General features: G+C 41.2%; 1 protein-coding gene across 3 annotated transcripts; it reads right to left on the bottom strand.

Moving 5' to 3' along the window:
• Window positions 1-605: 605 nt before the first annotated feature.
• On the bottom strand, window positions 606-12,545 carry prozb (protein Z, vitamin K-dependent plasma glycoprotein b). 3 transcript variants are annotated; one of them, XM_042702896.1, is made up of 10 exons: window positions 12,389-12,545; window positions 12,124-12,308; window positions 9,133-9,296; window positions 8,859-8,883; window positions 8,313-8,366; window positions 7,251-7,364; window positions 6,929-7,060; window positions 6,671-6,777; window positions 4,271-4,391; window positions 606-4,026 (listed from the first exon to the last, which is right to left on the bottom strand). In XM_042702896.1, the coding sequence occupies exons 2-10, from the start codon at window positions 12,221-12,223 to the stop codon at window positions 2,966-2,968; spliced, it is 1,878 nt and encodes a 625-aa protein (XP_042558830.1). In that variant the 5' UTR covers window positions 12,224-12,308; window positions 12,389-12,545; the 3' UTR covers window positions 606-2,965. The 3 variants fall into 3 exon arrangements, with proteins under 3 accessions (XP_042558830.1, XP_042558833.1, XP_042558831.1); XM_042702899.1 differs by lacking the exon at window positions 8,313-8,366; XM_042702897.1 differs by having other exon boundaries at window positions 12,124-12,509.
• Between the last annotated feature and the right edge of the window lie 1,934 nt (window positions 12,546-14,479).

Here is a 14,479-nt window from a genome sequence, read left to right as displayed (position 1 = left end):
AAGTTAATATCTGTGTAAATAAGTGTGCAACTTTTTAACCTTCAGCTCATGTCCATTAAATTAGCTTTTTGGAAAAAATGTCATGTACAGTTTTGGTTTACAGCAAATGTGTACCGTTACCTTTCCAAATATTTCCAAATTTTAAATACCAAAGCGTCATGAGAATAATGCTGAAGATATTTAGGTCATTCAGATTGATTAGCTAATTATTTCAATGGTTCAACCAAATGGAACCATAGAAAATATCCAAAGAATGGAGCAATTGTTTGTTTGGCAGGGCAACAAGAAACTGCCCTTGGTGTCAGACCAGACATCAGGGAGGAACTGCCCTTTGTGTCATAGACCAGACATCAGGGGGAAACTAGAGGAAAGAAATACTTCACAAAGAGTCTATGTTTTAAGACATCTTAGACTCTTTGTGAAGTATTTCTCTCAACTAAGATGTCTTGAAGCATAGACTCTTTGTGAAGTATTTCTCTCAACTATGCTGCAAGACATCTTAGATGAGAGAAATACTTCACAAAGAGTCTATGCTTCAAGACATCTTAGTTGAGAGAAATACTTCACAAAGAGTCTATGCTTCAAGACATCTTAGTTGAGAGAAATACTTCACACAGAATTTATGTTTCAAGACATCTTAGTTGACATTCCAAATGCTACACAGACATATTGGGCATTTTGTTGCACAAGTAGCAGATGACGGACAACTACCATTTCCATCCTGTAGCCCATCACTGTAGCTACAGTTATGTGCAAAATAATAGCAGTGTGTTTAAAACAACAAAGAAAAAGTTCCATGTTCCTAATAGCATTTATTTCAATACATACAAAGGCACTAGGAGCAGCACACATTCAATTCCACATGAAAAAATGAACTTTTTTTTTTTTTAAACTGAAAATAAAGAAAAAGATTATTCGGCTGTTCAAAAAAATAGCAGTATCTGCATTTTCATTTACGAACTGGAATATTTACAGTATAAACTTTAAAATTAAATGAAGATTTAGCCCCTACTTTAAGCACTGAACTAATATTTAGTTGTGTAACCATTATTTTTTATCACTGCTTTACATCTGTTTGGCATAGAGTCAACTAACATTTGACACCTGCTAACAGAAATTGCAGCCCAAGCTGACTGGACTACACTCCACAGATCTTCTGCATTCTTGGGTTTTGCATCAAAAACTGCATTCTTCAGGTCACTCCACAAATTCTCAATCGGATTGAGGTCCGGGGATTGGGCTGGCCACTTCATCACATCAATTTTGTTGGTCTGGAACCAGGATGTTGCCCGCTTGCTGGTGTGTTTGGGGTCGTTGTCCTGCTGAAACACCCATTTTAAGGGCATTTCTTCCTCAGCATAAGGCAACATGACCTCTTCCAGTATTTAAACGTACTGAAACTGGTCCATGGTGCCTGTTATGCGATAAATGGGCCCCACTCCAAAGTATGAGAAACATCCCCAAACCATTATGCTCGCACCTCCATGTTTTACAGTCTTCACAGTGTACTGTGGCTTGTATTCAGTGTTTGGGGGTCGTCTCACAAACTGTCTGCGGCCTTTAGACCCAATAAGAACAATCTTGCTCTCATCTGTCCATAGAACATTGCGCCACTTCTCTTTCGGCCAGTCAATGTGTTCTTTGGCAAACTGTAACCTTTTCAATACATGTCTTTTTTTCAGCAGTGGTCCTTTACGAGGGTTTCTTGCAAATAGTTTGGCTTCACATAGGCGTCTTCTGATCGTTGAAGTACTCACAGGCAAATGAAGATCTTCTTTGATCTCTCTGGAGCTGATCATTGGTTGTTTCTTTGCCATTCTTGTTATTTTACGATCTACGCGGATGGTGGTATTCCTTTTTCTCCCACGTTTTTCTGGTTTTCTTTGCCATTTTAAAGCATTGGAGATCATTTTAGCTGAGCAGCCAATTATTTTCTCCACTTCTTTATAAGTTTTCCCCTCTCCAATCAACTTTTTTATAAGAGTTCTCTTCTCTTCAGTGCAATGTCTAGACCAACCCATTTTACCACTGGACAAGGGCTAAAAGCAGCAGGTACAACCCCTGCTGCCTTCCTTCCTTAAATAAGGGCCATTATTGACACCATTTCTTCACCGACTGATTGACCTCCCTAATTGAACTCCACACTGCTATTAATTTGAACACACCCATTTGAACACCTTTCATTAAATTAGTCAATTACCCCGAATCAGCAGCATGCATGTCATGTCTGTTAAGTCTGTTGTTTGGCCATTGCTCTGCTGCACCTAGTCATGATTTAGTTCCCATGTTGTATCATAATTTCTGCCAAAATCAGTACTTAAACACATTAGTGATGTGAGACTGCTATTCTTTTGCACATAACTGTATGTACACGTAGGCGATTTGAAAGCCCATCACTGTTGCTATGTACCCTTTGGCAATCTGCACCAACTACAGTCATGCAAGACGTCTCTGGGGTCAGCAAAACAATGGTGGGTCACTGTGTACGTGACCTCTCACACTTCCTCATGCTGCCCTTGAATGAGGCTATTACACTTAGAGCAATTGCAAAGGGTGTACGGTAGGTCAAATCATGTTGTGTGATGTTACCTATTTGTGTAAATGACACATTTTCTAAAGTGTTTCCAATTTAGATTCAATCAACATTTTTAGCCTCAACAGAATTATGGTACTGTTAAACAGAAATGCCTGTCAAAATGACCAAGAATTTGTATTCTGTCGTGTGTGTATTGACACATTTTTATGTTGAAACATCCATTTCATGAAAATGTGATTTGTTTCAGAGAAAGAAAGAGTTCAACTGGAGGTGAAGGCAATCACGGCCACATATGAGTGTGCACATATAAGTAGTCATGTACATACAGAAGACTTAAAAACCCAAATGTCAATACAGACTATACTATACTCAACAATACAATGAACATAGGGGGAATCATGAGGGTGTTTATTTCACCAGCGCTTGGGGTCAGGCTTTCTTCAGTTCAAGCAGGGACTCTAGCCAGGGCAGGAAGCGTGAGAGCTTGGTGAAGACCAGCCCCTGGCTGCAGTCGTGGGACAGCATGAGTCCGGTCACAAACGCAGTTTTGCCTTTCACACTGGCCACAGGAGTCCCAGGGAGGAGCCCACAGTCACCTCTTCCTTTAACTGTGGGAGGAGACTTTTCCATCTTTGTGGAATCAACATATCCCACTGTGGGTTCTAATGTCCCCTTTTGCGTAGGACTCGCCTGAGACGTCTGTTCATCAGGACTCGCCCCAGACGTCTGACTCGCCCCAGACGTCTGTTCAGTAGGACTCGCCCCAGACGTGTGTTCAGTAGGACTCGCCCCAGACGTCTGTTCAGTAGGACTCGCCCCAGACGTCTGTTCAGTAGGACTCGCCCCAGACGTCTGTTCAGTAGGACTCGCCCCAGACGTCTGTTCAGTAGGACTCGCCCCAGACGTCTGTTCAGTGGGACTCGCCCCAGACGTCTGTTCAGTGGGTGTCTCAATCTGTGCAGTGGACTTCTGAACTTCTGATAAAAGTAGTACGTCCTCTGTATACTCTATTAAATCCCCTTCAGTCACCCACACAGGCCGTTGTGTCCTAGGCCTTAGTCTGTTCTTTGGAGTGATCTGACTTGACCTCCCTGCCTGCACTGTGTGGAGCTTTTGCCCCTCCCTTGGGGGATGTTCTTGTCCTTCCTCCTTGTGTTCTGTTCCCAGGTTACTCTCTTTCATGCAGAACATCTTATTGCTCAAGGTAAAGCTGAGGTTCAGGTGGTTACGGCAGTCATGCAATGAGACGTAAGAGTGCCGGACACGCCCTGACGAGATCAGCCCCTCCTGGTCGTCTTGCATCAGGATGTTCTCACTGAAGTCCTTCTCTGGAAGGCACAGGGGTATGGCAGACACTCCTAGTGGTATTGAGGAGTTCAGTTGCAGGAAGCAAAGGTCGTGTCCTTGGTGACCAAGCTTGTAGCGACTGTGAGTAGTGGGGACAGCCTCCAGTGGCAGCCTGATGCCTCTAGAGCGAGGGGAGAGGTGTCCTGTTGATGACCAAGAGTCAGCTGTCACCGGGTATTTCAATCTTATGAGTGGAAAAACATTTTCTCTCTTAAAAGATGGCTGAAGAGTTATGTTACTGATAACACTTTGTTCTATGTATCTACACATTGTGTATTTGCGAAATTGTGTCAAATAGTTCACTGGTCATGTTAAAATATTACATTTTCTCTGTCTAACTACTTGTACCTTCATAGTGCCATCGGTTTGTTGGAAAAAGCATCTTACCAATATGGACGTGTGTGATGTCTGTGTTGGAACTCATGCAGGTTGCTGTGGTAAGCACCGCACGTGGCCCCAGGATCACACCATTACACACAGGCTCTCCACTCCTGGACACCAGAGTCACCTGCACAACAGCACCAAGTGCAGGGGGGAATCAGTATGGAACACTGGGCCTAATCATCCAGGTTGGAACACTGGGCCTAATCATCCAGGTTGGGGGGATTCAGTATGGAACACTGGGCCCTAATCATCCAGGTTGGGGGGATTCAGTATGGAACACTGGGCCTAATCATCCAGGTTGGGGGGATTCAGTATGGAACACTGGGCCCTAAACATCCAGGTTGGGGGGATTCAGTATGGAACACTGGGCCCTAAACATCCAGGTTGGGGGGATTCAGTATGGAACACTGGGCCAAATCATCCAGGTTGGAACACTGGGCCCTAAACATCCAGGTTGGAACACTGGGCCCTAATCATCCAGGTTGGAACACTGGGCCCTAAACATCCAGGTTGGAACACTGGGCCCTAATCATCCAGGTTGGAACACTGGGCCCTAATCATCCAGGTTGGGGGGATTCAGTATGGAACCCTTACACTAAAGGCAGCTCCTAATTTTGGAACCCTGTTGTAGTTTATTTTTATGTCTTTTAGTTTGTTTATCCAAAATGATGTAGATCATAACTCAAACAAAACTTGGGACAAGCTGTTGAGAAGTTTCAACTCCAAATACACTTCACTTGAAACGGATCCCATTTACGTGGTCGTATCCTAAACTGTTGCAGTATTTTATATTTCCTGATATGTTATTTATGCAGTCTGTGAGTTGTTGTTCATCAAAATCTATCTTATTCTTGCTGGTCTCTCCAGAACCTTTAATGTGGCATGAGCAGGAGGTCCACAAAATATTACTTCTGTTTTGTTTTTTCATGAAGCTGAAGGAAGTTCAATGTCCTCCAAACTAAACAGCTGTTATTATTGATTAGTGGTCGACCGATATAGGTTTTTAAATGGCCGATGCCGATATTTAGAGAACAGGATAGCCAATGGTCGATATATATATATATATACAGCTGCGGAAAAAATTAAGAGACCACTTCAAAATTATCAGTTTTTCTGGTTTTACTATTTATTGGTATGTGTTTGAGTAAAATTAACATTTTTGTTTTATTCTATAAACTACTAGTTAGTTATTTTTTTTGCATCTGATAAAATACAACAATTTAATAATAACACACAAAATTGCTGAACTTAAATGAACATCTATTTAACACTGTTATTGTCTGCATTGTCTCTGTTTGCTTATGTAGATCTGCACTTTGCACTCTACTAAAATGTCCACAAGTAATCAATAAACCAAACTGTAAAAAAACTAAAGACTTTTATGAATAAAAAATAAATGCATATGTGCGTAATGTGCGCATGCTCCAAGGGTCAAAGTGTGCACGGAGGTAGGAACACGTCTTTATGTATCTCAATAAACTTCAGATAACCCTTGACACATTATTTACTCTCTGAAAGTCGCTTCAGTAGATTTCTAAATGCTCAGGACACAGCATAGACTTGTATTTACAAGTGGCGATACGCCATTTCACAACCGTCAGTGGTTCAGCTCTTTGCGTACCACACAATAACACAACAAGTGATTAGACTTCTACTAAGATTTCAAAGTACTCTTTCTAACATACAAAGCTCTAGAGCTTAGCTCTATTTGCCTCCAGGAATGAGTTGTCCCCTACTGCCCACCGTGACCACTTCATCTCCCCCTCCAGTGGAATAATCTGCCTGCCTTCATCTGAGAAGCAGACACCCTTTCCATCTTCAAATCTAGACTAAATACATTTCTCTTTAGTGCACCCTTCAGTCATGAATAATGCATCAAAACCCGGCACCTGTTGCAACCTACTTCTTGTCAGCCTTGTTGTGTTTAGCAGCAGATCCTTAAAAAGCCTTAAAAGGTATTTAATTCATTCATCTAAAAATAAGGCCTTAAGTGGTATTAAAATGTCTTTAATCAATCTTTCAAAAGTCTTAAAAATACTAAGACGTGTAATGTAGGATTGTTTGAATCATTTGTTTTCTGACACTGCAATTCAAAACCTCAAAATAATGTTCTCATCTATTTTTTAAATACTTTACCGAATGGCTTTCGCGTTACTTCCCGCAGATCAGGATAGCCAAACCATCAACATTCATTTATTATTGAATATGAACCATGGGCATGTATTAAACTGTTAGTGGGAACATTCAAAGCACTCTAGCTACATTAAACACTTGTTAGAATTTGGCAAATAAAGAAACAAAGATATTTAATCAGAATCCCCAAAAACCTGATGTAAGAGGGTGGAGAACTCAGATATAAGCAGATATATCCCTTCATATCCCAGACAAACTGATGATACCTACTTGCCAAGGGCAGTGCCCCTGCGGACAGATCTCATCACCAGAGCGTCTGTGATTCGGCACTTTGTGTCTGCTTGTGGAATGGGGGATTCTTCCGCAAGGATGTTTCACTGAAGACACAGAAAACAGAAGATGAGAAGCAAAGATTCTATTTGTACAATTCTTACAGTACTATTATATTCATAGCCTCTCTTAAGTATATTTGTGGTAAGAATTTCTTCTCTGAAAAAATGACTGTGCAATGTGAGTGTGATTGTGTACCATGAGGTACGCATCTCTTCCGATCTGGATGCAGTGTGTATCCCTGAGCACAATGACAGGTGTAGGCTCCATACGTGGGACTGCAGAAGTGTTCACAGGCATGGGGGCCATTAGCTGGGCACTGAGAGATATCTACCAACACAATGTCAGGAGGTTATGTCCATGCACATACATTCACACAGTAACACTATATCAAATACAGCAGTCAAATCTATTTAAGAACAAGCAAGCACACATTTTAATGTTGAATTGGCTCATCTCTCGGCATGACGTCAGACACCCAAACACACAAGACAGGCAAGTGATAGCACTGTTTCCATACCCCTCTCACAGCTGGGGCCCACGTAAAGCTCCGTGCAGCGGCAGGTATACCCCCCTATTCTGTCTACACAGGTTCCTCCATTTTGACAAGGGTTGGGCGAACACTGATCCCCATCTGTAGAGAGAGAGAGGGTGAAACAACATGAGAACCCACACCACAGCAGCATTCAATCCAAAGACATTCATCAAATAGAACTCAATCATTAGTTGCTAAATGCTATGGAGGGGGATCGATGGCTTAATGTAATACAATCACACCAGTGGTTCAACACACTGTCTTTCCGAATGAATCCCCCAAAAGGTGCCATAATGAAAAGCAATGGCCTCTATTGCATGACCATGACGCTAGCGTAAAAATCACTTTGGAATGAAATCAAGCCTAACCGAAGCTCAATAATGCAGGGGGTTTTAAGTTCTTGTGTACTAAGGTCATGACCTGCAGCCAAGATCTAGAAGAGGGGCTACTTGATATATTTGAGGGTGTCCTGCTGGAGGTGTATTGGAGGAGGACTGGACAGCGATAGGCAACACAGCACCGAAGAGAAAGAAGTGTGGTGTGCTATGTAGGCCTACCCAGCTTTGTCACAATACAAACTGTGCAATGAAATGCAATGTGTCTTTGTTGACTGTATTTTAAAGTGAGTCCTTTAGGCAATCAGTAGGTAAAACGCAGTACAGCTCATTGATTGAATTCCAAAGTGAGTTTTGGCATGATGTGCATTTTCTTATGAAAAAGCAAATCTGCGTGGATTGTATTTCAGCAAACACTTGGGCTAGCGTCATGGTAACGCAGTAGAGTCCATTGTTTTTCATTGCCATTGCGCATCCCTTTAGAAAAACCATGCGTTTAACACAGGCACTGATCAATCTCCATACAATTCGTCTTTCTTTTCATGTGAAATAAATTCACTTATATTAACATATGAAAACATCAGGGTCTGAAGACAGCATACTACTGCAAATAATGAATGGCTCTTCACTAAGTCTACACTAAAAACTGTAAAAGTTTAAAAGTTCTGATGACAATGAATTAAGGCTACTTGGTGACGGGTGGTCATCGTACGTATGGAGGAGGTCGGTCTGGGACCCTGGACAGCTTTCTCAAGGTGTCTTGTGCCTAATTCAGAGAAGCACCAACAAACAACCTGTTGACAACCTCTTTGAAGTGCTAAGAGGAGTTGTTCACTGAGGGTGGTTTTGTTTATCCTAATCTGGGGCTATCCTACCCCGAATCCCTTTTCTTTGCCTATGCAGGGTCCCTACCACACATCCCTTACCTTGGGGAGCCTGTGTTTCAGTAAGGTGTGATTTCTGATCAGCAGGAAGCTAGTTTGTTTATGAATGGTGATAAGCAGATAGCATAGAGAGATCTGGCCATTCAGCGAGGTTAACAAATAGCAGGAGCAATTTAACATCTTACTCTGTGTAGAACTTAAACTAAAATAACACTGGCACAAACAGTCCTCAACTCAACAAAGGTTAAATTACATACAAATCAATGTGTCTCTCAAAAGGTAAATACATCATCGTCTGGTACTATATAAAGTACTTGTGACCAACAGGTACTGGCTATGTGCACTGTATACTGTATACTATATAGATCACTTACCATAGTATACTGTCCAGAAGGCTTCCTTTCAAGAAAGCAGTGACAGCAATTAGCAACGGTGAGAGTAGCGATATAATGAGAGAGCACAAGCTTACATTTATGTGCCACAGCTGAAAATACACTCCATCACACTAGAGTTTAAAATGAGAGGTCCAAAATCTATTAGACTACCAGTAAATGCAATGTAGACATATTTCAAATTTAGACACATTTCAATACATACTTTTATTTTTGCTCCACAATACGAAAGCTTTAGTCAGCTTTTGAAACCTACTGTTTTTAGATCATTCTCAAAGTACTCCCTGGCCTCCTCTTTGTTGCACCTCTCCTCATAGCACTCTTTCTCCAGGTTCCCCTGGTGGATCTCCTCAAAAGGAAGCCATGAATTGGCCCGCCTTGAACGTAAGAAGATGGCTGCTTGAAACTGCGCCTGAAACACTGAAGATAGACAGGCGGATCTCAGTCTCTGCTGTACAATACTTTTATCAAATGCTCGGTGTAAGTTCTTCCCCCTATGTATTTATGCATCAGTGAGACTATTTGAGCATAGGCCTGCCTTCATTTACACTCATTGTACCAGCAGACCAGCAGTGGCATGGACTTTGAGGATGTCAAAGTGAGTAATCTAACTACCATTGACATTCTTTACACTTAAATGATGGAGGATGGGTAGAATTTGGTAAAACTAGTCTTTTAGAACTTAATAAATTGACAGATGCTTACCTTAAAAAAAAAACTCTTTGAACCACTCCAATCTGTATTTCACCCCTAAACACAACACAGAAACTACCTTGGTTAAGATAATCAATGTCCTGCTTCGAACCGCTAATAGTGGACTTCTTTCCATACCCATCTTCCTGGACCTTCGACACCATCATGGGCGGAGCACCTGAGGCACTTAAAGGATATAGTTCAGAGAATTTCTGATGCTGGGCTGGTAGTTAATGCCAGTAAGTGTCAGCAGGTCCGACCGGAGGTTTGCTACCTGGGGTATGTCCTGGGTGGAAGAACCATCAAGCCACAGGTGGGCAAGGTGGAGGCTGTCCAAAGCTGCCCACCACCCACGCCTAAGAAGGGCGTGAGGTTCTTCCTTGGTTTGGTTGGGTGGTACCAGCAGTTCATACCCAGTTTCTCCAGTCGGGCTGCAGCACTGACAGGAATGTGACATGGCTTTTCAGGACCTCAAGGACAGTCCTGTACTCCAGAGCCCTGATTTTGACTTGCCTTTCACGGTCCAAACCGATGCCTCTGGAGTGGGGCGTGGGGCCGTGTTGCTGCAGGGTGAGGGGGAGGACCGAAGGCCTGTTCATTACATTAGCTGTAAGCTCTTCCCTAGAGAGACCAGATACTCCACTGTGGAGAAAGAGTGCCCGGCCATTAAATGTGGACACGCTCAAATATGACCTGATGGGTAAAGAGTTTGTGCTAGAGACTGATCATCCGGCACTACAATGACTGTACTGCATGAGAGACAGAAATGCTGGATAACGCGGTGGTATTTGTTTTTGCAGCCATACCGTGTCACTGTCAAGTACAAAGACGGCAAGGACAATGTAACTGCCGACTATAAGGAGGGAGGTGTGTGACACCACGTTTCTTAAGCGTGTCCTCACCACGTTGTAATGGCGGACACAACAAACTTTCATTATACTTTTAACCGACATCTACCGTGCTTATTGTACATCCCCACATATCTCCGTAAACTGGTTCATCTTGGCTGGCGTGTGTGAAAACCGGTGATGGTGTGGGCCAATTAGGGTGCGTTTAGTTATCCGTTAAAAGGGTTAGGATTTCCACATGGACCAAATGTCTCCTATGGTGTTAAAGGAGGGATCTTAACAGGGTCAGAAATCATGTCCAGTTTTGATTTAATGTTTAAATATTTCAATATTTGTTTCTCTCTCAAGATAACCTTGTTGTTTGAGGAACAGACACGAATTTTCACAATAAAGTGAAGACGGCAAAGCTGTTGTGGAGAGGGGTAGCTAGGATATAGTCAATTATGGTAGATTTTTGCAATAAAGAGCCTCATCTCATTTCTGTCTGCAACACATTCTCCTAAGGAAGTCTAAGATAAATGTCTGTGATTAAACTGATACAATTGAAACAATAATATCACATATAGATCTCCTAAGCTATCAAAAAATGTCCTAAGAGAGCATACTGCAAGCCAGGGCAGTGAGGCTAACGTTTGAAATATTCTGTCTAATATGCTAGTAGTAGTAGTGGCAGTAGTAGTAGTAGTAATACTAATAGTAGTAGTAAAAGAATAAGGAGAATGACAACAACATAGTCTAAAATGGGGTATACTTTGCAAAGACACTGTATTGCGTCGCAGTGATTCTTGAGTTAGCTCAGACATATCAGGTAGGGCCTATTGAACTCAAAGGATCATTTCACTGGCACTGATTACTTGAATGATGTGCTTTCAAGCGATCATAAATTGAAGTTAACATTTTCAAAACAAAAAAAAATACTGTTTGACTAACATCAACAGCTGCTGCGAAAAACAGCTCTCCTACTTTGTCATACTGCTGTTCCACACGTGCTGATTTCTGTGTCTGTGCACTATCATTCAGAGAAAAGAGGATGATTCACGATTGCTTTTCAACAAGTAAACTGTGAGAGTTCTGTATTTAGCTACATAAAGTTAGGAATTATCCACAATCTTTAAACAGTTATCAATTCTTGCCTAAAAAATGACTTGCCTTTAAATGGGGTTTAAATATTTTCAGAACAAAAACGACCATTTTTTTATGAAACTGATCATGGGTATACATCAAAAATATATAACTCTCTAGCACCTTAAAAATTACAATTTAAAAGGTTTAAAATATTTTCCGGTCAAAATAATATTTTAGGACACACCAGGAATGCATTTGGCTGCATTTATGTAAGACTGTGTGTGTACCAGTGTGTGACACTGAAAACATTTTAAGCTTCTATTAACTGCAAAAGTTGTACATAAAACTCACCACCTTAAAGAGACAATTGTATTGTTATGTCGCTATATAAATAAAATTGAATTGAATTGAATTGAAAAATTGAATTGAATTGAATTGAATTGAATTGAATTGAAAACTGAATTAAATGCTAAATGTTTCACCGCTGATGATTCCCATTAAGACAGTACAAGGTTCCAACAGGCCAATTACAGAAGGGTGTACATGGAGCTACAGCACACTTTTTCCACATTGAATAATTGACACCCACAACATGCAAAATTGTGTACACATATGTCAACTAACAAGGAGATGACATTTACCAGGCTTGTTTGCTCTTGTTGGTTGCAAGTTGCTCAACACAAAGCAGCAGAATAAGAAGTTCCACCTCGGAGATCCCATTGCGATACCCACGCTTTTCATCCTCCACACAGGTTGTCTTCAGGACCCGCTGATGTTCACCAGTCTTGCACCAGTCTACTCTTCCCCCTCTCTGCCTCTCTCACCCCTATTAAAAGAGTCTGTCAATCTTTACATGAACTGATCACTATATTATGTTACATGATCTATACATCCCTAGGCCCTTACCTTGCATTATAGCTTCATCGTCTAGAAATAAAAGTCATTTGTCTTCTAAATCAATTCATTGGGGAGTTTTGGAAAGAGACATAAACAAGATGTTCGTTGTCTGGGCTGTTGTGATAAAAAAGTATGAGAGGAATGATTTATCATGAACGTATTTGTTTTGACTCTTTGCTCTGTATTGCGGTCTTGCAATCACTACTGTTGGACTTTAATCTGTCAACAGCACGTAAACCAAACGTTGCAAGTGCTGTGTGGTTAACTGAAAGTGCTGTGTGGTTAACTCAAAGGTTTTCTAGCTGAGTCTCTGAAGGATTTATATATTTGTTTATGTTCCTGTAATGCTGTTATCTTTATCTTTTATAAAATAAGCTCTTTTTATTCATATTCTTTTCATATTCTTATTTAATCCATATTTGCATGAAGATTTAGGCAGAAAATGAGACGTGAGTAACACCATAATGAATATCAAATCAAATCAAATCAAACTTTATTTGTATTGTGCATTTCATACCAGGAGGTAACAATGCGCCTCACAGAAGGAAAATGGGGGGTTTACCAACACTTGTAAAGAGACACAGATTTCCCAGAGATAAATACACAGATAAATATTACAGCGAGTGATAGGCAAGATTAAAGAGGTATGTCTTAAGTGCATGTTTAAAGGTTTCCACAGTTTAAGCCATTCTTAGGCTGTGGGCATAGAAACTAAAAGCTGCTTCTCCATGTCTATGTGTCCAAGCTTTTGGAACTGTTAGGAGTTCAGTGCCAGAGGACCTCAGGGATCTACTGGGTGTGGACCTTGAGAGCATGTCTGTTATATATTCAGGTGCATGACTATGGAGTGATTTATAGACTAGTAAGAGAATCTTGAAATCTATTCTGAAACTAACAGGTAACTAGTGCAGTGATTTTAATACTGGTGTGATATGCGCCCTCTGTCTTGTTTTAGTGAAGACTTGTGCCACTGCATTCTGCATTGTTTGTAATTGACTAATGTCTTATTTTGGTAGACCAGACAAAAGCAAGTTACAGTAGTCTAGCCTGCTCGTGATAAAAGCGTGCATCAGTCTTTCAGTCATTCTTTTAAACTTACACTTAACATCAAGCATCAAGCCAGACACCTAGGTGTCATATTTGACTCAGATATCAATTTTGAAACCCATATCAAAAATACAATTAAAACATCTTTTATGACTTAAGAAAGGTGCAACCGTTTCTCAAGTCATAAAAGATGTTAAATGTGAAAGTAAGTACATTAACATCATGTGTAATCTTCTGATGCGTTGTAGTACTTCCAGAACAATACACACCAAACATTCTTAGCTTCAGCTTTGGGAGTTCAGGAGTCTGATAGCAGAGGGAAAGAAGCTGTTATTGAGGCGCGTCGTTCCAGCTCGCATAGATCTGTAGCGTCTTCCAGAAGGCAGAAGTTCAAAAAAGTCATGGCTTGGATGGGAGGAGTCTCTGATTATGTTCTTTGCACGATTTAAGCTACGCTCAGCATACAAGGAGAGGACTGATGGAAGGTCACAACCAATAATGTTGGAGGCTTTGGTGACCACTCTCTCCAGTTTCATTTTTGTGCGACAGTCAGAATTTCCATACCAGACAGATATTGATGCGGTGATGACACTATCTATGATGGCTTTATAGAAGAGCACCAAAAGGTGTTTGTTGACATGAAACTTTTTCAGTTGTCTAAGGAAATACAGTCTTTGTTGGGCTTTTTTATAAGATGGGAGGTGTTGATATCCTATTTCAAATTTTGGCTGATGTAAGAGCCCAGAAATGTAAAGGACTTTGTAAGGGTTATGGGCTGGTCAAATATATTGACTAAGGCTTTGGTGTTAGGCCTCCTTCTCAAGTCCACTACTACTAGGAGATAGCACACAGCCTTGCGGCGCACCAGTGTTGAGGGTCAGAGGGCATGATGTTGCGTTGTTGACTTTGACTGTTTGAGTTCTGTTTCTCAGGAAGTCCAGTATCCAGTGACACAGAGCTATGTCGATGTTCATGGCTAGCAGCCTGGAGAAGAGAATGAGTGGATCAATTGTGTTGAAGGCTGAGCTAAAGTCAATAAACAGCATGAGCGCA

This window comes from Clupea harengus, chromosome 21 (genome assembly GCF_900700415.2).
Source record: "Clupea harengus chromosome 21, Ch_v2.0.2, whole genome shotgun sequence".
Classification (NCBI taxonomy): domain Eukaryota; kingdom Metazoa; phylum Chordata; class Actinopteri; order Clupeiformes; family Clupeidae; genus Clupea; species Clupea harengus.
The sequence above is the reverse complement of the archived record's forward strand: the minus strand, read 5'-3'. Positions and strand labels throughout refer to the sequence as shown.

Bases quoted from the DNA above. Each gene is read 5' to 3' on its own strand.
- prozb (XM_042702896.1), bottom strand. From the start codon at position 12,223: ATGAAAAGCGTGGGTATCGCAATGGGATCTCCGAGGTGGAACTTCTTA. The intron at 8,884-9,132 runs GTAGGTTTCAAA...CTTTCTTGAAAG, and splicing joins TTGAGAATGATCTAAAAACA to GAAGCCTTCTGGACAGTATA. The intron at 6,778-6,928 runs GTACACAATCAC...CTGTGTCTTCAG, and splicing joins GAAGAGATGCGTACCTCATG to TGAAACATCCTTGCGGAAGA.